The sequence below is a fragment of the Oncorhynchus mykiss genome, chromosome 8, assembly GCF_057628025.1.
Source record: "Oncorhynchus mykiss isolate SJ-2025 chromosome 8, ASM5762802v1, whole genome shotgun sequence".
NCBI lineage: Eukaryota > Metazoa > Chordata > Actinopteri > Salmoniformes > Salmonidae > Oncorhynchus > Oncorhynchus mykiss.
Genome location: NC_143029.1, coordinates 89,029,707 through 89,056,785, shown reverse-complemented (window position 1 = coordinate 89,056,785; position 27,079 = coordinate 89,029,707). Strand labels below are relative to the sequence as shown.

The 27,079-nt window shown below is 51.3% G+C and overlaps 1 protein-coding gene across 1 annotated transcript; it reads left to right on the top strand.

Moving 5' to 3' along the window:
- The first annotated feature begins 13,324 nt into the window (after nucleotides 1-13,324).
- LOC110529151 (nuclear factor 7, ovary) lies at nucleotides 13,325-26,769 on the top strand. Its single transcript, XM_090182933.1, is given in 6 exon segments — nucleotides 13,325-13,940; nucleotides 17,407-17,502; nucleotides 24,436-24,666; nucleotides 24,763-24,803; nucleotides 25,688-25,806; nucleotides 26,082-26,769. Coding segments are annotated over 6 exon segments (1,410 nt in total). The 5' UTR covers nucleotides 13,325-13,544; the 3' UTR covers nucleotides 26,609-26,769.
- Nucleotides 26,770-27,079: the final 310 nt, after the last annotated feature.

The following is a 27,079-nucleotide window of genomic DNA, read 5'->3' as shown; positions in this document are numbered from 1 at the left end:
GTCTGCTCTCTCTCCACCCACCCAGTCTACCAATGTCTGCTCTCTCTCCACCCACCCAGTCTACCAATGTCTGCTCTCTCTCCACCCACCCAGTCTACCAATGTCTGCTCTCTCTCCACCCACCCAGTCTAGCAATGTCTGCTCTCTCTCCACCCACCCAGTCTACCAATGTCTGCTCTCTCTCCACCCACCCAGTCTACCAATGTCTGCTCTCTCTCCACCCACCCAGTCTACCAATGTCTGCTCTCTCTCCACCCACCCAGTCTACCAATGTCTGCTCTCTCTCCACCCACCCAGTCTACCAATGTCTGCTCTCTCTCCACCGACCCAGTCTACCAATGTCTGCTCTCTCTCCACCCACCCAGTCTAGCAATGTCTGCTCTCTCTCCACCCACCCAGTCTACCAATGTCTGCTCTCTCTCCACCCACCCAGTCTACCAATGTCTGCTCTCTCTCCACCCACCCAGTCTACCAATGTCTGCTCTCTCTCCACCGACCCAGTCTACCAATGTCTGCTCTCTCTCCACCCACCCAGTCTAGCAATGCCTGCTCTCTCTCCACCCACCCAGTCTACCAATGTCTGCTCTCTCTCCACCCACCCAGTCTACCAATGTCTGCTCTCTCTCCACCCACCCAGTCTACCAATGTCTGCTCTCTCTCCACCCACCCAGACTACCAATGTCTGCTCTCTCTCCACCCACCCAGTCTACCAATGTCTGCTCTCTCTCCACCCACCCAGTCTACCAATGTCTGCTCTCTCTCCACCCACCCAGACTACCAATGCCTGTTATCTCTCCACCCACCCAGTCTACCAATGTCTGCTCTCTCTCCACCCACCCAGTCTACCAATGTCTGCTCTCTCTCCACCCACCCAGTCTACCAATGTCTGTTATCTCTCCACCCACCCAGTCTACCAATGTCTGCTCTCTCTCCACCCACCCAGACTACCAATGCCTGTTATCTCTCCACCCACCCAGTCTACCAATGTCTGCTCTCTCTCCACCCACCCAGTCTACCAATGTCTGCTCTCTCTCCACCCACCCAGTCTAGCAATGCCTGCTCTCTCTCCACCCACCCAGTCTACCAATGTCTGCTCTCTCTCCACCCACCCAGTCTACCAATGTCTGCTCTCTCTCCACCCACCCAGTCTACCAATGTCTGCTCTCTCTCCACCCACCCAGTCTACCAATGCCTGCTCTCTCTCCACCCACCCAGTCTACCAATGTCTGCTCTCTCTCCACCCACCCAGTCTAGCAATGCCTGCTCTCTCTCCACCCACCCAGTCTACCAATGTCTGCTCTCTCTCCACCCACCCAGTCTACCAATGTCTGCTCTCTCTCCACCCACCCAGTCTACCAATGTCTGCTCTCTCTCCACCCACCCAGTCTACCAATGTCTGCTCTCTCTCCACCCACCCAGTCTAGCAATGTCTGCTCTCTCTCCACCCACCCAGTCTACCAATGCCTGCTCTCTCTCCACCCACCCAGTCTACCAATGCCTGCTCTCTCTCCACCCACCCAGTCTAGCAATGTCTGCTCTCTCTCCACCCACCCAGTCTACCAATGTCTGCTCTCTCTCCACCCACCCAGTCTACCAATGCCTGCTCTCTCTCCACCCACCCAGTCTACCAATGCCTGCTCTCTCTCCACCCACCCAGTCTACCAATGCCTGCTCTCTCTCCACCCACCCAGTCTACCAATGCCTGCTCTCTCTCCACCCACCCAGTCTACCAATGCCTGCTCTCTCTCAACCCACCCAGTCTAGCAATGTCTGCTCTCTCTCCACCCACCCAGTCTACCAATGTCTGCTCTCTCTCCACCCAGTCTACCAATGTCTGTTCTCTCTCCACCCACCCAGTCTACCAATGTCTGCTCTCTCTCCACCCACCCAGTCTACCAATGTCTGCTCTCTCTCCACCCACCCAGTCTACCAATGTCTGCTCTCTCTCCACCCACCCAGTCTACCAATGTCTGCTCTCTCTCCACCCACCCAGTCTACCAATGTCTGTTCTCTCTCCACCCACCCAGTCTACCAATGTCTGCTCTCTCTCCACCCACCCAGTCTACCAATGTCTGCTCTCTCTCCACCCACCCAGTCTACCAATGTCTGCTCTCTCTCCACCCACCCAGTCTACCAATGTCTGCTCTCTCTCCACCCACCCAGTCTACCAATGCCTGCTCTCTCTCCACCCACCCAGTCTACCAATGTCTGCTCTCTCTCCACCCACCCAGTCTACCAATGTCTGCTCTCTCTCCACCCACCCAGTCTACCAATGCCTGCTCTCTCTCCACCCACCCAGTCTACCAATGTCTGCTCTCTCTCCACCCACCCAGTCTACCAATGTCTGCTCTCTCTCCACCCACCCAGTCTACCAATGCCTGCTCTCTCTCCACCCACCCAGTCTACCAATGTCTGCTCTCTCTCCACCCACCCAGTCTACCAATGTCTGCTCTCTCTCCACCCACCCAGTCTACCAATGCCTGCTCTCTCTCCACCCACCCAGTCTACCAATGTCTGCTCTCTCTCCACCCACCCAGTCTACCAATGTCTGCTCTCTCTCCACCCACCCAGTCTACCAATGTCTGCTCTCTCTCCACCCACCCAGTCTACCAATGTCTGCTCTCTCTCCACCCACCCAAACTACCAATGCCTGCTCTCTCTCCACCCACCCAATCTACCAATGCCTGCTCTCTCTCCACCCACCCAGTCTACCAATGTCTGCTCTCTCTCCACCCACCCAGTCTACCAATGTCTGCTCTCTCTCCACCCACCCAGTCTACCAATGTCTGCTCTCTCTCCACCCACCCAGTCTACCAATGTCTGCTCTCTCTCCACCCACCCAGTCTACCAATGTCTGTTATCTCTCCACCCACCCAGTCTACCAATGTCTGCTCTCTCTCCACCCACCCAGACTACCAATGCCTGTTATCTCTCCACCCACCCAGTCTACCAATGTCTGCTCTCTCTCCACCCACCCAGTCTACCAATGTCTGCTCTCTCTCCACCCACCCAGTCTAGCAATGCCTGCTCTCTCTCCACCCACCCAGTCTACCAATGTCTGCTCTCTCTCCACCCACCCAGTCTACCAATGTCTGCTCTCTCTCCACCCACCCAGTCTACCAATGTCTGCTCTCTCTCCACCCACCCAGTCTACCAATGCCTGCTCTCTCTCCACCCACCCAGTCTACCAATGTCTGCTCTCTCTCCACCCACCCAGTCTAGCAATGCCTGCTCTCTCTCCACCCACCCAGTCTACCAATGTCTGCTCTCTCTCCACCCACCCAGTCTACCAATGTCTGCTCTCTCTCCACCCACCCAGTCTACCAATGTCTGCTCTCTCTCCACCCACCCAGTCTACCAATGCCTGCTCTCTCTCCACCCACCCAGTCTACCAATGTCTGCTCTCTCTCCACCCACCCAGTCTAGCAATGTCTGCTCTCTCTCCACCCACCCAGTCTACCAATGCCTGCTCTCTCTCCACCCACCCAGTCTACCAATGCCTGCTCTCTCTCCACCCACCCAGTCTACCAATGTCTGCTCTCTCTCCACCCACCCAGTCTACCAATGTCTGCTCTCTCTCCACCCACCCAGTCTACCAATGCCTGCTCTCTCTCCACCCACCCAGTCTACCAATGCCTGCTCTCTCTCCACCCACCCAGTCTACCAATGCCTGCTCTCTCTCCACCCACCCAGTCTACCAATGCCTGCTCTCTCTCCACCCACCCAGTCTACCAATGCCTGCTCTCTCTCCACCCACCCAGTCTAGCAATGTCTGCTCTCTCTCCACCCACCCAGTCTACCAATGTCTGCTCTCTCTCCACCCAGTCTACCAATGTCTGTTCTCTCTCCACCCACCCAGTCTACCAATGTCTGCTCTCTCTCCACCCACCCAGTCTACCAATGTCTGCTCTCTCTCCACCCACCCAGTCTACCAATGTCTGCTCTCTCTCCACCCACCCAGTCTACCAATGCCTGCTCTCTCTCCACCCACCCAGTCTACCAATGTCTGCTCTCTCTCCACCCACCCAGTCTACCAATGTCTGCTCTCTCTCCACCCACCCAGTCTACCAATGCCTGCTCTCTCTCCACCCACCCAGTCTACCAATGTCTGCTCTCTCTCCACCCACCCAGTCTACCAATGTCTGCTCTCTCTCCACCCACCCAGTCTACCAATGCCTGCTCTCTCTCCACCCACCCAGTCTACCAATGTCTGCTCTCTCTCCACCCACCCAGTCTACCAATGTCTGCTCTCTCTCCACCCACCCAGTCTACCAATGTCTGCTCTCTCTCCACCCACCCAGTCTACAAATGTCTGCTCTCTCTCCACCCACCCAGTCTACCAATGCCTGCTCTCTCTCCACCCACCCAATCTACCAATGCCTGCTCTCTCTCCACCCACCCAGTCTACCAATGTCTGCTCTCTCTCCACCCACCCAGTCTACCAATGTCTGCTCTCTCTCCACCCACCCAGTCTACCAATGTCTGCTCTCTCTCCACCCACCCAGTCTACCAATGTCTGCTCTCTCTCCACCCACCCAGTCTACCAATGTCTGTTATCTCTCCACCCACCCAGTCTACCAATGTCTGCTCTCTCTCCACCCACCCAGTCTACCAATGTCTGCTCTCTCTCCACCCACCCAGTCTACCAATGTCTGCTCTCTCTCCACCCACCCAGTCTACCAATGTCTGCTCTCTCTCCACCCACCCAGTCTACCAATGTCTGCTCTCTCTCCACCCACCCAGTCTACCAATGTCTGCTCTCTCTCCACCCACCCAGTCTACCAATGTCTGCTCTCTCTCCACCCACCCAGTCTACCAATGTCTGCTCTCTCTCCACCCACCCAGTCTACCAATGTCTGCTCTCTCTCCACCCACCCAGTCTACCAATGTCTGCTCTCTCTCCACCCACCCAGTCTACCAATGTCTGCTCTCTCTCCACCCACCCAGTCTACCAATGCCTGCTCTCTCTCCACCCACCCAGACTACCAATGTCTGCTCTCTCTTCACCCACCCAGTCTACCAATGTCTGTTATCTCTCCACCCACCCAGTCTACCAATGCCTGCTCTCTCTCCACCCACCCAGTCTACCAATGCCTGCTCTCTCTCCACCCACCCAGTCTACCAATGCCTGCTCTCTCTCCACCCACCCAGTCTACCAATGTCTGCTCTCTCTCCACCCACCCAGTCTACCAATGCCTGCTCTCTCTCCACCCACCCAGTCTACCAATGCCTGCTCTCTCTCCACCCACCCAGTCTACCAATGTCTGCTCTCTCTCCACCCACCCAGTCTACCAATGCCTGCTCTCTCTCCACCCACCCAGTCTACCAATGCCTGCTCTCTCTCCACCCACCCAGTCTACCAATGCCTGCTCTCTCTCCACCCACCCAGTCTACCAATGCCTGCTCTCTCTCCACCCACCCAGTCTACCAATGTCTGCTCTCTCTCCACCCACCCAGTCTACCAATGCCTGCTCTCTCTCCACCCACCCAGTCTACCAATGTCTGCTCTCTCTCCACCCACCCAGTCTACCAATGTCTGTTATCTCTCCACCCACCCAGACTACCAATGTCTGCTCTCTCTCCACCCAGTCTACCAATGCCTGCTCTCTCTCCACCCACCCAGTCTACCAATGTCTGCTCTCTCTCCACCCACCCAGTCTACCAATGTCTGCTCTCTCTCCACCCACCCAGTCTACCAATGTCTGCTCTCTCTCCACCCACCCAGTCTACCAATGCCTGCTCTCTCTCCACCCACCCAGTCTACCAATGCCTGCTCTCTCTCCACCCACCCAGTCTACCAATGTCTGCTCTCTCTCCACCCACCCAGTCTACCAATGTCTGTTATCTCTCCACCCACCCAGTCTAGCAATGGCTGCTCTCTCTCCACCCACCCAGTCTACCAATGTCTGCTCTCTCTCCACCCACCCAGTCTACCAATGTCTGTTATCTCTCCACCCACCCAATCTACCAATGTCTGTTATCTCTCCACCCACCCAGTCTACCAATGTCTGTTATCTCTCCACCCACCCAGTCTACCAATGTCTGCTCTCTCTCCACCCACCCAGTCTACCAATGTCTGCTCTCTCTCCACCCACCCAGTCTACCAATGTCTGCTCTCTCTCCACCCACCCAGTCTACCAATGCCTGCTCTCTCTCCACCCACCCAGTCTACCAATGTCTGCTCTCTCTCCACCCACCCAGTCTACCAATGCCTGCTCTCTCTCCACCCACCCAATCTACCAATGCCTGCTCTCTCTCCACCCACCCAGTCTACCAATGCCTGCTCTCTCTCCACCCACCCAATCTACCAATGTCTGCTCTCTCTCCACCCACCCAGTCTACCAATGTCTGCTCTCTCTCCACCCACCCAGTCTACCAATGCCTGCTCTCTCTCCACCCACCCAATCTACCAATGCCTGCTCTCTCTCCACCCACCCAGTCTACCAATGCCTGCTCTCTCTCCACCCACCCAATCTACCAATGTTTGCTCTCTCTCCACCCACCCAGTCTACCAATGTCTGCTCTCTCTCCACCCACCCAGTCTACCAATGTCTGTTATCTCTCCACCCACCCAGTCTACCAATGTCTGCTCTCTCTCCACCCACCCAGTCTACCAATGTCTGTTATCTCTCCACCCACCCAGACTACCAATGTCTGCTCTCTCTCCACCCACCCAATCTACCAATGTCTGTTATCTCTCCACCCACCCAGTCTACCAATGCCTGCTCTCTCTCCACCCACCCAGTCTACCAATGCCTGCTCTCTCTCCACCCACCCAGTCTACCAATGTTTAATCTCTCTCCACCCACCCAGTCTACCAATGTCTGCTCTCTCTCCACCCACCCAATCTACCAATGTCTGCTCTCTCTCCACCCACCCAGTCTACCAATGTCTGCTCTCTCTCCACCCACCCAGTCTACCAATGCCTGCTCTCTCTCCACCCACCCAGTCTACCAATGCCTGCTCTCTCTCCACCCACCCAGTCTACCAATGTTTAATCTCTCTCCACCCACCCAGTCTACCAATGTCTGCTCTCTCTCCACCCACCCAATCTACCAATGTCTGCTCTCTCTCCACCCACCCAGTCTACCAATGTCTGCTCTCTCTCCACCCACCCAATCTACCAATGTCTGCTCTCTCTCCACCCACCCAGTCTACCAATGTCTGCTCTCTCTCCACCCACCCAGTCTACCAATGCCTGCTCTCTCTTCACCCACCCAATCTACCAATGCCTGCTCTCTCTCCACCCACCCAGTCTACCAATGCCTGCTCTCTCTCCACCCACCCAGTCTACCAATGCCTGCTCTCTCTCCAACCACCCAGTCTACCAATGCCTGCTCTCTCTCCACCCACCCAGTCTACCAATGCCTGCTCTCTCTCCACCCACCCAGTCTACCAATGTTTAATCTCTCTCCACCCGTCCAGTCTACCAATGCCTGCTCTCTCTCCACCCACCCAATCTACCAATGTCTGTTCTCTCTCCACCCACCCAGTCTACCAATGCCTGCTCTCTCTCCACCCACCCATTCTATCAATAGAGACACCATGTCCAAAGAATAGAAATGGTTTGCCCAACTCCTTAACATTCATACGAGTTAAATCCCATAGGATTGCATCCTACAGTACATATTTATGTCTTCCCCCATATCTGTAGGTCTAGCCTGGGTCCCCAGTCTGTTTGTGCTAACATTCCACCCCTGACCAGTCCTTGTCATGTATTGTTTGGCAGCGGCACAGCGAGTGGAGTCGTAGCATAAAAAAAGGTCTGGATTTCAGTGGGCAAAAACCTGGTTGAAAAAAAACGTTGTTTCCATGTCATTTCAACCCCCCCCCCCCCCCCCCCAAAAAAAAAAATCAATGTGATGACATTGAATCAGCGTAGAAACCGGATTGAATTTACCAACGTAAGTCAATTTAATCTTTTTTTTTTTTTTTTTTTTTTTTCACCCAATTTTTAACCAAAATCCAAATGACGGGTGACCTTTTCTTGGTTCATTTCACATTTAATTCACATGAGTTCAACAAAATGTAAATCAAAAAGTAGATGTTGAAGTGACTGACATCTGTGCCCGGTGGGAGGCTACTGTAGTCTACTGTGCATAATACTGTCACCCATGACCCAGTTTGAGTTGAGTTTATTTTTTATTTGTACAGGGACAGTGCTCATTAATCAACGTTTCAGTAAAAGTGATGTTTTTACTCAGCCGGCTAATTTTCAACCGCAGTCCCTGGGCAGGTTATTAAAAACAATAACAATATAGACAATCATTGGGCAGTGAGCACACGCAGAGCAACATAGAACAAGCAAGATGTAGCATACAGACAGAGCAACATAGAACGAGCAAGACATAGCATACAGACAGAGCAACACAGAACAAGCAAGACATAGCATACAGACAGAGCAACATAGGACAAGCAAGACGTAGCATACAGACATAGCAACATAGGACAAGCAAGACGTAGCATACAGACAGAGAAACATAGGACAAGCAAGACGTAGCATACAGACATAGCAACATAGGACAAGCAAGACGTAGCATACAGACAGAGCAACATAGGACAAGCAAGACGTAGCATACAGACAGAGCAACATAGGACAAAAAGCAACAAGACAAAATTCATAAAAGCAACAAAGTGTTTCCACACCTCACAAGCTACAGACAACATGGAAAGCGGCAACACACAGCTAGGGATTATGTTCACAAATCTGATTCACCTTTAGCCATGTCCTCTAAATGTAATTTGTTTTGTTTTTTTAACCTCTATTTAAATTGGCAAGTCAGTTAAGAACAAATTCTTATTTACAATGACGGCCTACACCAGCCAAACCACGACGACGCTGGGCCAATTGTGCGCCACCCAATCACAGCCGGATGTGATACAGCCTGGATTCGAACCAGGTATTATAGTGATGCCTCTTGCAGCTAGTTAGCGGTGGTGCGCGCTAATAGCGTTTTAATCCGGTGACGCCACTTGCTCTGAGACCTTGAAGTAGTGGTTCCCCTTGATCTGCAAGTGCTGCAGCTTTTGTGGAGCGATGGGTAACGATGCTTAGAGGTTGGCTGTTGTTGATGTGTGCAGAGGGTCCCTGGTTTGAGCCCAGGTAGGGGCAAGGAGAGGGACGGAAGCTATACTTTTACAGTAGCGTGCGTAGCAACTATTATTGTTAGGCATAGTAACCAACGTTTTTGTACAGATGATGTATTCAGGTTTTTGTCTTCAGATGGAGTTCGTACAAACTTCCCTCAACTGTGCGAACGTGGCAAAAGTATTATTGATGTAAACGTCTGAAATAGTTGTAATGCCCTTTCTCTTCCCGAATAGAATACAGTATATACATATGAGATTGTCACACCCTGATCTGTTTCACCTGTCTTTGTGATTGTCTCCACCCCACCCCCCCCCCCTCCAGGTGTCGCCCATCTTCTCCATTATCCCCTGTGTATTTATACCTGTGTTCTCTGTCTGTCTGTGCGTCTTGTTTGTCAAGTCAAGGACCGGTTTGTTTCTCAGCTCCTGCTCCCCCCCCTCCCCCCAGTCTCTCTTTTCTCCCCCTCCTGGTTTTGACCCTTGCCTGTCCTGATTGCAAGCCTGCCTGCCTGACCACTCTGCCTGCCCCTGACCATGAGCCTGCCTACAGATCTGTACCTTTACCCCCAGCTGGATTTTTGACCTCTGCTGACCCTGAGCCTGCCTGCCGTCCGGTACCGTTGTCTCACCTCTGGTTTATTGACCCCTGCCTGCCTTGACCTGTCTATTCCCTGCCCCTATTGGATCATTAAAACTATTGCTATTTTGACGTGGTCTGAATCTGGGTCTTACCTTCCCATGTGATAGAGATGGGTAAAAGCAGTGTGTAAACACAATTAAAGTGACTAGTGTTCCATTATTAAAGTGACCAGTGATTCCATGTCTATGTATATGGGGCAGCGTTGCGTAACCGGGTGGAAGCCGGCTAGTGAGGGATGTTTAACAGTCTAATGGCCTTGAGATAGAAGCTGTTTTTCTGTCTAACCTCTGGGTGAGCAGATCACATAACAAGCATCACAATTAAAAGGGAAGGTTCACTCATTTTGAATGTTATCATTGTTTTTGTGCATCTCTGAGGGATGTTCTGTCGATTCCCTGGGTTTTCATGTTTCAAGAAATCCGTCCGTTATTATGTAGTATTGTGATAAAGTCGCTCCCACTACACTGGAAGGTTACGACTTTAAGATTGCTAAAAACGTCTATCATTCAGCGCATTCGGAAAGTATTCAGACCCCTTAACTTTTTCCACATTTTGTTACGTTACAGACTTATTCTAAAATGTATTAAATAATTGTTTTGCCTTCTCAATCTACACACAATGCCCCATAATGACATCACAATACCCCGTAATGACATCACAATACCCCATAATGACATCACAATACCCCGTAATGACATCACAATACCCCATAATGACAAAGCAAAAACAGGTTTTTAGACATTTTTGAAAATGTATTAATTTTTTAAAATCAAATACCTTATTGACGTAAGTATTCAGACCAGTTGCTATGAGACTCGAAATTGAGCTCAGGTGCATCCTGTTTCCATTGATCATCCTTGAAATGTTTCTACAACTTGATTGGAGTACACCTGTGGTAAATTCAATTGATTGGACATTATTTGGAAAGGCACACACCTGTATATATATATATATATATATATATATATATATATATATATATATATATAAGGTCCCACAGTTGACAGTGCATGTCAGAGCAAAAAACCAAGTCATGAGGTCAAAGTAATTGTCCGTAGAGCTGAGACAGGATTGTGTTGAGGCACAGATCTGGAGAAGGCTACCAAAAAATGTCTGCAGCATTGAATGTCCCCGAGAACACAATGGCCTCCATTCTTATATGGAAGAAGTTTGGAACCACCAAGACTCTTCCTAGAGCTGGCTGCCTGGCCAAATTGAGCAATCGGGGGAGAAGGGCCTTGGTCAGGGAGGTGACCAAGAACCCGATGGTCACTCTAACAGAGCTCTAGAGTTCCTCTCGGGAGATGGGAGAACCTTCCAGAAGGACAACAATCTCTGCAGCACTCTACAATCAGGCCTTTATGGTAGAGTGGCCAGACGGAAGCCACTCCTCAGTAAAAGGCACATGACAGCCTGCTTGTGGTTTGCCAACAGGCAAATGGTTTTTCAGCGGCAGGGACTGGTAGACTAGTCAGGATCGAGGCAAAGATGAACGGAGCATATTTGTAAACTGGGGCGAAGGTTCACCATCCAACAGGACAATGACCCTAAGCACACAGCCAAGACAACGCAGGAGTGGCTTCGGGACACGTCTCTGAATGTCCTGGAGTGGCCCTGCCAGAGCCCGGACTTGAACCCGATCAAACATCTCTGGAGAGACCTGAAAATAGCAGTGCAGTGAAACTCCCCATCCAACCTGACATAGCTTGAGAGGATCTACTGAAAAGAATGGGAAACTCCCCAAATACAGGTGTGCCAAGCTTGTAGCGCCATATCCAAGAAGACGAGGCTGTAATCGCTGTCAAAGGTGCTTCAATAAAAAACTGACTAAAAGGTCTGAATACTGGGATTTTTTCCGGTTTTTATTTTTAACAAAAGCCGCAAAAATCTATAATATATATTATCAACTTCACTTGCTTTGGCAATGTTAACATATGTTTCCCATGCCAATAAAGCCCTTAAAATGTATTGAATTGAATTGAGAAAGAGAGAGAGAGAAAGAGAAAGAGAGATTGTAACTCATTGCTGTCATTCATCTTTGTCAAAGTGATTTCATTCACTATATTAGAAATTGTACTGACAGAGATTGAAGTGTTACTTAGAGTTGCATACTGTATATACCCGTCATAGCAGGCAGGGACACCATAGGGGCTGTGTCCCAAATGCCACCCTATTCCCTATACAGTGGCTTGCGAAAGTATTCACCCCCTTTGGCATTTTTCCTATTTTGTTGCCTTTACAACCTGGAACTAAAACAGATTTTTTTTTGGGGGGGGTTGTATCATTTGATTTACACAACATGCCTACCACTTTGAAGATGCAAAATATGTTTTATTGTGAAATAAACAAGAGATAAGACAAAAACACAGAAAACTTGAGAGTGTATAACTATTCACCCCCCCCCCAAAGACAATACTTTGTAGAACCACCTTTTGTAGCAATTACAGCTCCAAGTCTCTTGTGGTATGTCTCTATAAGGTTGACACATCTAGCCACTGAGATTTTTGCCCATTCTTCAAGGCAAAACTGCTGCAACTCGTTCATGTTGGATGGGTTCCGCTGGTGTACAGCTATCTTTAAGTCATACCACAGATTCTCAATTGGATTGAGTCTGGGCTTTGACTAAGACATTTAAATGTTTCCCCTTAAACCACTCAAGTGTTGCTTTAGCAGTATGCTTAGGGTCATTGTCCTGCTGGAAGGTGAACCTCCATCCCAGTCTCAAATCTCTGGAGGACTGAAATAGGTTTCCCTCAAGAATTTCCCTGTATTTAGCACCATCCATCATTCCTTCAATTCTGACCAGTTTCCCAGTCCCTGCTGATGAAAACCATCTCCACAGCAAGATGCTGCCACCATCATGCTTCACTGTGGGGATGGTGTTCTCGGGGTGATGAGAGGTGTTAGGTTTGCGCAAGACATAGCGTTTTCCTTGATGGACAAAAAGCTCAATTTTAGTCTCATCTGGCCAGAGTACCTTCTTCCATATGTTTGGAGAGTCTCCCACATGCCTTTTGGCGAACACCAAACGTGTTTGCTTATTTTTTTATTTAAGCAATGACTTTTTTTCTGGCTACTCTTCCGTAAAGCCCAGCTCTGTGGAGTGTATGGCTTAAAGTGGTCCTATGGACAGATACTCCAATCTCCGCTGTGGAGCTTTGCAGCTCCTTCAGGGTTATTTTTGGACTCTTTGTTGCCTCTCTGATTAATACCCTCCTTGCCTGGTCCGTGAGTTTTGGTGGGGGGCCCTCTCTTGGCAGGTTTGTTGTGGTTGGTGCCATATTCTTTACATTTAAAAAAATAATGGATTTAATGGTGCTCCGTGGGACGTTCAAAGTTTCTGATATTTTTTTATAACCCAACCCTGATCTGTTCTTCTCCACAAATTTGGCCCTGACCTGTTTGGAGAGCTCCTTTGTCTTCATGGTGTCGCTTGCTTGGTGGTGTTCCAGACCCTGGGGCCTTTCAGAACAGGTATATATATATACTACATATACTCATGATGTAAGAGATCATGAGACACTTAGATTGCACACAGGTTACACACACACACACACACACTCTTGAGCCCCACCCCTAAGCCACCTGTACTGCAGTGAGTCAAAAGTTCAGAAGGGTACAGTCCCAGATAGGGTGGCCAGTAGACTCTATAAAGGACTCTAACTCACTACAACTAACTTACCACAACTTCAAGACTCACAGCATCTACTGAAGAGCAAGACAATATCATCAACACTAAGATTTAAATAACACTGAAGTCAATGTCTGCTTCCTTCAGAGGCTATTAGAGGGAAGTGACTGATTTCATTACAAAATGGCTTCTGGTTCATCTTTCCAAGAGGAGGAACTCTCCTGTCCTGTGTGCCGTGACATCTTCAAGGATCCCGTTCTAGTGCCGTGTGGCCACAGCTTATGTGAAACCTGTCTGCGGGAAACCTGGAAACAAAGGGAATCTCGGGAATGTCCGGTCTGCAAAAGAAAATGTTCCAAAGACTGGTATCCTCCTAACCTTGCTCTAGAGAGCCTGTGTGAGGCCTTCTCACAGTCACATATAGGTAGTCAGAAATCAACAAGCAAGATAAGCTCTGCACTCTGCAGTCTGCATGGAGAGACACTGGAGCAGGAGGACAAACAGCCTGTCTGTTTGGTGTGGCAGGATACAAGACAACGTAACCACAAACCGCTAGCTGAGGCTGTACAGGATCATAAGGTATCCATATGTTCTTGTGTATTTTCAGCTGTCTAAAATGCTGTGTGTGTGTGTGTGTGTGTGAATGCCTAAAAAAATAATAGCTTATTCCTGTAATGATTGTGATTTGATTATTGACAATAAAGCGTAAAGCTAGAACACAGATGCTCTGTCCATAGTAACACTAGAACACAGAGGCTCTGTCCATAGTAACACTAGAACACAGATGCTCTGTCCATAGTAACACTAGAACACAGATGCTCTGTCCATAGTAACACTAGAACACAGAGGCTCTGTCCATAGTAACACTAGAACACAGATGCTCTGTCCATAGTAACACTAGAACACAGATGCTCTGTCCATAGTAACACTAGAACACAGATGCTCTGTCCATAGTAACACTAGAACACAGAGACTCTGTCCATAGTAACACTAGAACACAGAGACTCTGTCCATAGTAACACTAGAACACAGATGCTTTGTCCATAGTAACACTAGAACACAGAGACTCTGTCCATAGCAACACTAGAACACAGAGACTCTGTCCATAGTAACACTAGAACACAGATGCTCTGTCCATAGTAACACTAGAACACAGAGACTCTGTCCATAGTAACACTAGAACACAGAGACTATGTCCATAGTAACACTAGAACACAGAGACTCTGTCCATAGTAACACTAGAACACAGAGACTGTCCATAGTAACACTAGAACACAGATGCTCTGTCCATAGTAACACTAGAACACAGATGCTCTGTCCATAGTAACACTAGAACACAGAGACTCTGTCCATAGTAACACTAGAACACAGAGACTCTGTCCATAGTAACACTAGAACACAGATGCTTTGTCCATAGTAACACTAGAACACAGAGACTCTGTCCATAGTAACACTAGAACACAGAGACTCTGTCCATAGTAACACTAGAACACAGATGCTTTGTCCATAGTAACACTAGAACACAGAGACTCTGTCCATAGTAACACTAGAACACAGATGCTTTGTCCATAGTAACACTAGAACACAGAGACTCTGTCCATAGTAACACTAGAACACAGAGACTCTGTCCATAGTAACACTAGAACACAGAGACTCTGTCCATAGTAACACTAGAACACAGAGACTCTGTCCATAGTAACACTAGAACACAGATGCTTTGTCCATAGTAACACTAGAACACAGATGCTTTGTCCATAGTAACACTAGAACACAGAGACTCTGTCCATAGTAACACTAGAACACAGATGCTCTGTCCATAGTAACACTAGAACACAGAGACTCTGTCCATAGTAACACTAGAACACAGAGACTCTGTCCATAGTAACACTAGAACACAGAGACTCTGTCCATAGTAACACTAGAACACAGAGACTCTGTCCATAGTAACACTAGAACACAGAGACTCTGTCCATAGTAACACTAGAACACAGATGCTTTGTCCATAGTAACACTAGAACACAGATGCTTTGTCCATAGTAACACTAGAACACAGAGACTCTGTCCATAGTAACACTAGAACACAGAGACTCTGTCCATAGTAACACTAGAACACAGAGACTCTGTCCATAGTAACACTAGAACACAGAGACTCTGTCCATAGTAACACTAGAACACAGAGACTCTGTCCATAGTAACACTAGAACACAGAGACTCTGTCCATAGTAACACTAGAACACAGAGACTATGTCCATAGTAACACTAGAACACAGAGACTCTGTCCATAGTAACACTAGAACACAGAGACTCTGTCCATAGTAACACTAGAACACAGATGCTTTGTCCATAGTAACACTAGAACACAGAGACTCTGTCCATAGTAACACTAGAACACAGAGACTCTGTCCATAGTAACACTAGAACACAGAGACTCTGTCCATAGTAACACTAGAACACAGAGACTCTGTCCATAGTAACACTAGAACACAGATGCTCTGTCCATAGTAACACTAGAACACAGATGCTCTGTCCATAGTAACACTAGAACACAGAGACTCTGTCCATAGTAACACTAGAACACAGAGACTCTGTCCATAGTAACACTAGAACACAGATGCTCTGTCCATAGTAACACTAGAACACAGAGACTCTGTCCATAGTAACACTAGAACACAGAGACTCTGTCCATAGTAACACTAGAACACAGATGCTTTGTCCATAGTAACACTAGAACACAGAGACTCTGTCCATAGTAACACTAGAACACAGATGCTTTGTCCATAGTAACACTAGAACACAGAGACTCTGTCCATAGTAACACTAGAACACAGAGACTCTGTCCATAGTAACACTAGAACACAGAGACTCTGTCCATAGTAACACTAGAACACAGAGACTCTGTCCATAGTAACACTAGAACACAGATGCTTTGTCCATAGTAACACTAGAACACAGATGCTTTGTCCATAGTAACACTAGAACACAGAGACTCTGTCCATAGTAACACTAGAACACAGAGACTCTGTCCATAGTAACACTAGAACACAGAGACTCTGTCCATAGTAACACTAGAACACAGAGACTCTGTCCATAGTAACACTAGAACACTGAGACTCTGTCCATAGTAACACTAGAACACAGAGACTCTGTCCATAGTAACACTAGAACACAGAGACTCTGTCCATAGTAACACTAGAACACAGAGACTATGTCCATAGTAACACTAGAACACAGAGACTCTGTCCATAGTAACACTAAAACACAGAGACTCTGTCCATAGTAACACTAGAACACAGAGACTCTGTCCATAGTAACACTAGAACACAGAGACTCTGTCCATAGTAACACTAGAACACAGAGACTCTGTCCATAGTAACACTAGAACACAGATGCTTTGTCCATAGTAACACTAGAACACAGATGCTTTGTCCATAGTAACACTAGAACACAGAGACTCTGTCCATAGTAACACTAGAACACAGAGACTTTGTCCATAGTAACACTAGAACACAGAGACTCTGTCCATAGTAACACTAGAACACAGAGACTCTGTCCATAGTAACACTAGAACACAGAGACTCTGTCCATAGTAACACTAGAACACAGATGCTCTGTCCATAGTAACACTAGAACACAGAGACTCTGTCCATAGTAACACTAGAACACAGAGACTCTGTCCATAGTAACACTAGAACACAGAGACTCTGTCCATAGTAACACTAGAACACAGATGCTCTGTCCATAGTAACACTAGAACACAGATGCTCTGTCCATAGTAACACTAGAACACAGATGCTTTGTCCATAGTAACACTAGAACACAGAGACTCTGTCCATAGTAACACTAGAACACAGAGACTCTGTCCATAGTAACACTAGAACACAGAGACTCTGTCCATAGTAACACTAGAACACAGATGCTTTGTCCATAGTAACACTAGAACACAGATGCTTTGTCCATAGTAACACTAGAACACAGAGACTCTGTCCATAGTAACACTAGAACACAGATGCTCTGTCCATAGTAAAGTCTCAATGTTTCATTGTAGGAGGAGCTCCAGACTGCCCTGAAGCCCTTACAGGAGAAACTGGAAGTCTGTAATAAAGTTAAACTAAGCTGTGATCAAACAGCTTGGCATATTAAGGTAAGAATGAGTTGTATTGGTCAGAGGGGTTTCATGCTTACATTCCACTCCTTATGCAAACATTACAATCTGGACTTTGTTTGGCGTGTCAAGGAGTGGAACGATAGCAGATAGAGACTGGTATCTAAGATTCCTTATAGAACCAAAAAGGGTTCTATTGCTTGCTTCCTGTGTTCTAGTGTGACAGGGTAATATTCCGTTAGTTATATTTCTACGTTAAATGGAAACATCATTCAGTCATTATTCCTAAAACATCCCATAACCGATTCCCAATCAGAGACAATGATAGACAGCTGATTGGGAACAATACCCGGCCAACAAAGAAATAGAAAACTAGAATGCCCACCCAAATCACACCCTGACCTAACCAAATAGAGAAATAAAAAGGCTCTCTAAGGTCAGGGCGTGACACAGTATGCACAAGTTAATTTGCACCAATATGCATGAGTTAATTTGCACCAATATGCATGAGTTAATTTGCACCAATATGCATGAGTTAATTTGCACCAATCAGCATGAGTTAATCTGCACCAATCAGCATGAGTTAATCTGCACCAATAAACATGAGTTAATCTGCCAAATGAAGACCATAAACTGTCAGACATATAATTCTTATGATGTAGAACAACAATTTACATGCAGTTGTTGTCATCAGCAGCCGAAAGAGATCCCCTTATGGCTCTGGGTTTACTGCCAGACTGAGCAAAACGTAGATGGTGTGTTAAAAGTAATGTAATCATTAACTAGAGTATCGAATCACAAAGACGTGATATACATAATTTATTATAGGCTAAATATTTTATACTGTACCTCCTGTCAGTCAGCAACAGTCTTCTAATGGCTTCATGAAACACAGTCCCCTCCATTGACTCCACACTGAATACTGAAATAAAAGTTAAATCCTTAATTAAGAGTCTATTGAGTGTAAAACTAACAATGACTCGATAATCCACGCCTTCTGGATGACATATAAAGTTATGGGCGGAGTTTTGAGTCCGTCTGTCTGCATTATCCAAGACATATGAGGGTGCAGTGAGATACCGGATGGGTTGGACGATACTTTTCACATCAATCATCTTGAAAAGGCGTATACTTAAAAACTAGAAATCGACCAATCCTCCATCGTTAACACAATCGAAAGCTCAAATACTTTATTATGTTATTATATGTATTATTATGTTATGTTGAAAGTGTGTGGGGGGGCGACGGAGAGAAACAAAATGGTGCAGTTTGAGGCCATGTGGCGGAGAGGGATGTGGGCGCTGGGGATGAGGGGTGTGGGCGCTGGGGATGAGGGGTGTGAGCAGGTGGAGATGAGGGGTGTGAGCAGGTGGAGATGAGGGATGTGGGCGCTGGAGATGAGGGGTGTGGGCGCTGAAGATGAGGGGTGTGAGCAGGTGGAGATGAGGGGTGTGAGCAGTTGGAGATGAGGGATGTGAGCAGGTGGAGATGAGGGATGTGAGCAGTTGGAGATGAGGGATGTGAGCAGGTGGAGATGAGGGGTGTGAGCAGGTGGAGATGAGGGGTGTGAGCAGGTGGAGATGAGGGGTGTGGGCGCTGGAGATGAGGGGTGTGAGCAGGTGGAGATGAGGGGTGTGAGCAGGTGGAGATGAGGGGTGTGAGCAGGTGGAGATGAGGGGTGTGGGCGATGGAGATGAGGGGTGTGGGCGCTGGAGATGAGGGGTGTGAGCAGGTGGAGATGAGGGGTGTGAGCAGGTGGAGATGAGGGGTGTGAGCAGGTGGAGATGAGGGGTGTGGGCGCTGGAGATGAGGGGTGTGAGCAGGTGGAGATGAGGGGTGTGAGCAGGTGGAGATAAGGGGTGTGAGCAGGTGGAGATGAGGGGTGTGGGCGCTGGAGATGAGGGGTGTGAGCAGGTGGAGATGAGGGGTGTGGGCGCTGGAGATGAGGGGTGTGGGCGCTGGAGATGAGGGGTGTGGGCGCTGGAGATAAGGGATGTGAGCAGGTGGAGATGAGGGGTGTGGGCGCTGGAGATGAGGGGTGTGAGCAGGTGGAGATGAGGGGTGTGAGCAGGTGGAGATGAGGGGTGTGAGCAGGTGGAGATGAGGGGTGTGGGCGCTGGAGATGAGGGGTGTGAGCAGGTGGAGATGAGGGGTGTGGGCGCTGGGGATGAGGGATGTGGGCGCTGGAGATGAGGGGTGTGGGCGCTGGAGATGAGGGGTGTGGGCGCTGGAGATGAGGGGTGTGGGCGCTGGAGATGAGGGGTGTGGGCGCAGGAGATGAGGGGTGTGGGCCGCTGGAGATGAGGGGTGTGGGCGCTGGAGATGAGGGGTGTGGGCGCTGGAGATGAGGGGTGTGGGCGCAGGATATGAGGGGTGTGGGCCGCTGGAGATGAGGGGTGTGGGCGCTGGGGATGAGGGATGTGGGCGCTGGAGATGAGGGGTGTGGGCGCTGGAGATGAGGGGTGTGGGAGCTGGAGATGAGGGGTGTGGGCGCTGGAGATGAGGGGTGTGGGCGCTGGAGATGAGGGGTGTGGGCGCAGGAGATGAGGGGTGTGGGCGCTGGAGATAAGGGATGTGAGCAGGTGGAGATGAGGGGTGTGGGCGCTGGAGATGAGGGGTGTGGGCGCTGGAGATGAGGGGTGTGGGCCGCTGGAGAGGAGGGGTGTGGGCGCTGGAGATGAGGGGTGTGGGCGCTGGAGATGAGGGGTGTGGGCGCTGGAGATGAGGGGTGTGAGCAGGTGGAGATGAGGGGTGTGGGCGCTGGAGATGAGGGGTGTGGGCGCTGGAGATGAGGGGTGTGAGCAGGTGGAGATGAGGGGTGTGGGCGCTGGAGATGAGGGGTGTGGGCGCTGGAGATGAGGGGTGTGGGCGCTGGAGATGAGGGGTGTGGGCGCTGGAGATGAGGGGTGTGGGCGCTGGAGATGAGGGGTGTGGGCCGCTGGAGAGGAGGGGTGTGGGCGCTGGAGATGAGGGGTGTGGGCGCTGGAGATGAGGGGTGTGGGCGCTGGAGATAAGGGATGTGAGCAGTTGGAGATGAGGGGTGTGGGCGCTGGAGATGAGGGGTGTGGGCGCTGGAGATGAGGGGTGTGGGCGCTGGAGATGAGGGGTGTGAGCAGGTGGAGATGAGGGGTGTGAGCAGGTGGAGATAAGGGGTGTGAGCAGGTGGAGATGAGGGGTGTGGGCGCTGGAGATGAGGGGTGTGAGCAGGTGGAGATGAGGGGTGTGGGCGCTGGAGATGAGGGGTGTGGGCGCTGGAGATGAGGGGTGTGGGCGCTGGAGATAAGGGATGTGAGCAGGTGGAGATGAGGGGTGTGGGCGCTGGAGATGAGGGGTGTGAGCAGGTGGAGATGAGGGGTGTGAGCAGGTGGAGATGAGGGGTGTGAGCAGGTGGAGATGAGGGGTGTGGGCGCTGGAGATGAGGGGTGTGAGCAGGTGGAGATGAGGGGTGTGGGCGCTGGGGATGAGGGATGTGGGCGCTGGAGATGAGGGGTGTGGGCGCTGGAGATGAGGGGTGTGGGCGCTGGAGATGAGGGGTGTGGGCGCTGGAGATGAGGGGTGTGGGCGCAGGAGATGAGGGGTGTGGGCCGCTGGAGATGAGGGGTGTGGGCGCTGGAGATGAGGGGTGTGGGCGCTGGAGATGAGGGGTGTGGGCGCAGGATATGAGGGGTGTGGGCCGCTGGAGATGAGGGGTGTGGGCGCTGGGGATGAGGGATGTGGGCGCTGGAGATGAGGGGTGTGGGCGCTGGAGATGAGGGGTGTGGGAGCTGGAGATGAGGGGTGTGGGCGCTGGAGATGAGGGGTGTGGGCGCTGGAGATGAGGGGTGTGGGCGCAGGAGATGAGGGGTGTGGGCGCTGGAGATAAGGGATGTGAGCAGGTGGAGATGAGGGGTGTGGGCGCTGGAGATGAGGGGTGTGGGCGCTGGAGATGAGGGGTGTGAGCAGGTGGAGATGAGGGGTGTGAGCAGGTGGAGATGAGGGGTGTGAGCAGGTGGAGATGAGGGGTGTGGGCGCTGGAGATGAGGGGTGTGAGCAGGTGGAGATGAGGGGTGTGAGCAGGTGGAGATAAGGGGTGTGAGCAGGTGGAGATGAGGGGTGTGGGCGCTGGAGATGAGGGGTGTGAGCAGGTGGAGATGAGGGGTGTGGGCGCTGGAGATGAGGGGTGTGGGCGCTGGAGATGAGGGGTGTGGGCGCTGGAGATAAGGGATGTGAGCAGGTGGAGATGAGGGGTGTGGGCGCTGGAGATGAGGGGTGTGAGCAGGTGGAGATGAGGGGTGTGAGCAGGTGGAGATGAGGGGTGTGAGCAGGTGGAGATGAGGGGTGTGGGCGCTGGAGATGAGGAGTGTGAGCAGGTGGAGATGAGGGGTGTGGGCGCTGGGGATGAGGGATGTGGGCGCTGGAGATGAGGGGTGTGGGCGCTGGAGATGAGGGGTGTGGGCGCTGGAGATGAGGGGTGTGGGCGCTGGAGATGAGGGGTGTGGGCGCAGGAGATGAGGGGTGTGGGCCGCTGGAGATGAGGGGTGTGGGCGCTGGAGATGAGGGGTGTGGGCGCTGGAGATGAGGGGTGTGGGCGCAGGATATGAGGGGTGTGGGCCGCTGGAGATGAGGGGTGTGGGCGCTGGGGATGAGGGATGTGGGCGCTGGAGATGAGGGGTGTGGGCGCTGGAGATGAGGGGTGTGGGAGCTGGAGATGAGGGGTGTGGGCGCTGGAGATGAGGGGTGTGGGCGCTGGAGATGAGGGGTGTGGGCGCAGGAGATGAGGGGTGTGGGCGCTGGAGATAAGGGATGTGAGCAGGTGGAGATGAGGGGTGTGGGCGCTGGAGATGAGGGGTGTGGGCGCTGGAGATGAGGGGTGTGGGCCGCTGGAGAGGAGGGGTGTGGGCGCTGGAGATGAGGGGTGTGGGCGCTGGAGATGAGGGGTGTGGGCGCTGGAGATGAGGGGTGTGAGCAGGTGGAGATGAGGGGTGTGGGCGCTGGAGATGAGGGGTGTGGGCGCTGGAGATGAGGGGTGTGAGCAGGTGGAGATGAGGGGTGTGGGCGCTGGAGATGAGGGGTGTGGGCGCTGGAGATGAGGGGTGTGGGCGCTGGAGATGAGGGGTGTGGGCGCTGGAGATGAGGGGTGTGGGCGCTGGAGATGAGGGGTGTGGGCCGCTGGAGAGGAGGGGTGTGGGCGCTGGAGATGAGGGGTGTGGGCGCTGGAGATGAGGGGTGTGGGCGCTGGAGATAAGGGATGTGAGCAGTTGGAGATGAGGGGTGTGGGCGCTGGAGATGAGGGGTGTGGGCGCTGGAGATGAGGGGTGTGGGCGCTGGAGATGAGGGGTGTGAGCAGGTGGAGATGAGGGGTGTGAGCAGGTGGAGATAAGGGGTGTGAGCAGGTGGAGATGAGGGGTGTGGGCGCTGGAGATGAGGGGTGTGAGCAGGTGGAGATGAGGGGTGTGGGCGCTGGAGATGAGGGGTGTGGGCGCTGGAGATGAGGGGTGTGGGCGCTGGAGATAAGGGATGTGAGCAGGTGGAGATGAGGGGTGTGGGCGCTGGAGATGAGGGGTGTGAGCAGGTGGAGATGAGGGGTGTGAGCAGGTGGAGATGAGGGGTGTGAGCAGGTGGAGATGAGGGGTGTGGGCGCTGGAGATGAGGGGTGTGAGCAGGTGGAGATGAGGGGTGTGGGCGCTGGGGATGAGGGATGTGGGCGCTGGAGATGAGGGGTGTGGGCGCTGGAGATGAGGGGTGTGGGCGCTGGAGATGAGGGGTGTGGGCGCTGGAGATGAGGGGTGTGGGCGCAGGAGATGAGGGGTGTGGGCCGCTGGAGATGAGGGGTGTGGGCGCTGGAGATGAGGGGTGTGGGCGCTGGAGATGAGGGGTGTGGGCGCAGGATATGAGGGGTGTGGGCCGCTGGAGATGAGGGGTGTGGGCGCTGGGGATGAGGGATGTGGGCGCTGGAGATGAGGGGTGTGGGCGCTGGAGATGAGGGGTGTGGGAGCTGGAGATGAGGGGTGTGGGCGCTGGAGATGAGGGGTGTGGGCGCTGGAGATGAGGGGTGTGGGCGCAGGAGATGAGGGGTGTGGGCGCTGGAGATAAGGGATGTGAGCAGGTGGAGATGAGGGGTGTGGGCGCTGGAGATGAGGGGTGTGGGCGCTGGAGATGAGGGGTGTGGGCGCTGGAGATGAGGGGTGTGGGCCGCTGGAGAGGAGGGGTGTGGGCGCTGGAGATGAGGGGTGTGGGCGCTGGAGATGAGGGGTGTGGGCGCTGGAGATGAGGGGTGTGAGCAGGTGGAGATGAGGGGTGTGGGCGCTGGAGATGAGGGGTGTGGGCGCTGGAGATGAGGGGTGTGAGCAGGTGGAGATGAGGGGTGTGGGCGCTGGAGATGAGGGGTGTGGGCGCTGGAGATGAGGGGTGTGGGCGCTGGAGATGAGGGGTGTGGGCGCTGGAGATGAGGGGTGTGGGCGCTGGAGATGAGGGGTGTGGGCCGCTGGAGAGGAGGGGTGTGGGCGCTGGAGATGAGGGGTGTGGGCGCTGGAGATGAGGGGTGTGGGCGCTGGAGATAAGGGATGTGAGCAGTTGGAGATGAGGGGTGTGGGCGCTGGAGATGAGGGGTGTGGGCGCTGGAGATGAGGGGTGTGGGCGCTGGAGATGAGGGGTGTGGGCGCTGGAGATGAGGGGTGTGGCCGCTGGAGAGGAGGGGTGTGGGCGCTGGAGATGAGGGGTGTGGGCGCTGGAGATGAGGGGTGTGGGCCGCTGGAGAGGAGGGGTGTGGGCGCTGGAGATGAGGGGTGTGGGCGCTGGAGATGAGGGGTGTGGGCGCTGGAGATGAGGGGTGTGGGCGCTGGAGATAAGGGATGTGAGCAGTTGGAGATGAGGGGTGTGGGCGCTGGAGATAAGGGATGTGAGCAGTTGGAGATGAGGGGTGTGAGCAGTTGGGTCTGGACAAATCAGACTATCAAAAAGGCTATCATCATCTAGTCCTCTCACTGTCTCCAGAGCCAGGCCCAGGACACAGAGAGGCAGATTAAGGAAGAGTTTCAGAAGCTTCACCGGTTTCTACGAGAGGAGGAGGAGGCCAGTATAGCGACACTGAGGGAGGAAGAGGAGCAGAAGAGTCAGACGATGAAGGAGAAGATTGAAGAGATGAACAGACAGGTATCATCACTTTCAGATACAATCAGAGCCATAGAGGAGGAGATGAGAGCTGAGGACATCTCATTGCCGCTGGTAAGGACTAATATCTGAACAGTAAGTAGATTATTGTGACTGATTTGATTTTGTATTGTATATTCATTATTAATTTCCTATTTTGCCCCCTGGCAGAACTACAAGGCCACAGTGAAAAGGTAAGTGATCTGCCTCCTGTCTCTCTTGACTCTGTGGTTCTGAATCCAATAACCACAGCAGCACTGACTTGACTCTGTGGTTCTGAACCCAACCCCACAGCAGCACTGACTTGACTCTGTGGTTCTGAACCCAACACCCACAGCAGCACTGACTTGACTCTGTGGTTCTGAACCCAACCCCACAGCAGCACTGACTTGACTCTGTGGTTCTGAACCCAACCCCCTACAGCAGCACTGACTTGACTCTGTGGTTCTGAACCCAACCCCACAGCAGCACTGACTTGACTCTGTGGTTCTGAACCCAACACCCACAGCAGCACTGACTTGACTCTGTGGTTCTGAACCCAACCCCACAGCAGCACTGACTTGACTCTGTGGTTCTGAACCCAACCCCCCACAGCAGCAATGACTTGACTCTGTGGTTCTGAACCCAACCCCCCACAGCAGCAATGACTTGACTCTGTGGTTCTGAACCCAACACCCACAGCAGCACTGACTTGACTCTGTGGTTCTGAACCCAACCCCACAGCAGCACTGACTTGACTCTGTGGTTCTGAACCCAACCCCCCACAGCAGCACTGACTTGACTCTGTGGTTCTGAACCCAACCCCACAGCAGCACTGACTTGACTCTGTGGTTCTGAACCCAACCCCACAGCAGCACTGACTTGACTCTGTGGTTCTGAACCCAACCCCACAGCAGCACTGACTTGACTCTGTGGTTCTGAACCCAACCCCCCACAGCAGCAATGACTTGACTCTGTGGTTCTGAACCCAACCCCCTACAGCAGCACTGACTTGACTCTGTGGTTCTGAACCCAACCCCCACAGCAGCACTGACTTGACTCTGTGGTTCTGAACCCAACCCCCACAACAGCACTGACTCCTTAATGTTTATCTCAGAGCCCATTTCACACTGCCGGATCCACAGCTGGTCTCAGGTGCGCTGATAGATGTGGCCAAACACCTGGGCAACCTACAGTTCAGAGTCTGGGAGAAGATGCAGGAGATTGTGAAACACAGTAAGTATAATTTTATTTACCTACAATTTCCTTAATTTATGATATTTTTTAAACAGTAAAACACTAATGCATTCAAACAAACCGGACGAAAGCAGGTACTATGATATTCTGTCAAAAAATATATTATAGTAAAACCCTTTCTTGTATGTAACAGTGTTCAAAAACATTAACCACCTTTTAATCAATAAAGTGTATCAACTACTTACAAGTTCCCCCTGTCCTGGTGTCAGTCCTGGTATCACGACCAGTTCTAATCTCTAGTTCTGTCTGTTCAGGTCCTGTGATTCTGGACCCAAACACCGCTTACCGATATTTCGTCCTGTCTGAGGATCTGACCAGTCTAAGATTCTGTGCGAGTCAGCAGCTTCCTGACAACCCAGAGAGGTTTGGTTACAATGCATTGGTCCTGGGCTCCGAGGGCTTTAACTCAGGGACACACAGCTGGGACGTTGAGGTTGGGGACAGCACAGTCTGGTCCGTGGGTGTCGTACAAGAGTCTGCCCAGAGGAAGGGAAACATGAAGCCTGAAAGGTGGATTGTGTATTATAGTGGAGGTAAATACAGAGCATGCCCCGCATCAGGGCCAGGTGTTCCCATCACAATGAGACCAAAACCCCAGAGGATCAGAGTGCTGCTGGACAGGGACCGAGGACAGCTGTCATTCTCTGACCCTGATAATAACACACACCTGCACACATTCACACACACCTTTACTGAGCAAGTCTTTCCAGCCGTAGGTCACGTCTCTAAAGTTCACCGTCTGAGGATCGTACCAAGGAAGATCTCTATAAAGATGGAGTAGACTCTCAAAACCGTCGGTGGAGTCCGAACGGTTCGGCTTACAAACTATTATGACGACTCGATGGAAAGATGAGACTCTCACGAACATGTACATGTCGGTTGTTTTCCTCACAAGACTCATCTAAAGGTCCCCCTGTACAAGTCTTTGTTTTAATTATGGAAGTACAATGCCTTCGGAAGTATTCAGACCCCTTGACTTCTTCTATATTTTGTTACGTCACAGCCTTACTCTAAAGTCAATTTAGTAAAATTAAAATTCACAATTCTCTAAGGAACAAACTGCCTTAGGAATGTTTTGGGAAACTCTCTGTTATTCAATGTGTTTCTATTGGCTAATAGCAGTAAGGACTATCTGTTATTCAATGTGTTTCTATGGGCTAATAGCAGTAAGGACTATCTGTTATTCAATGTGTTTCTATGGGCTAATAGCAGTAAGGACTATCTGTTATTCAATGTGTTTCTATTGGCTAAT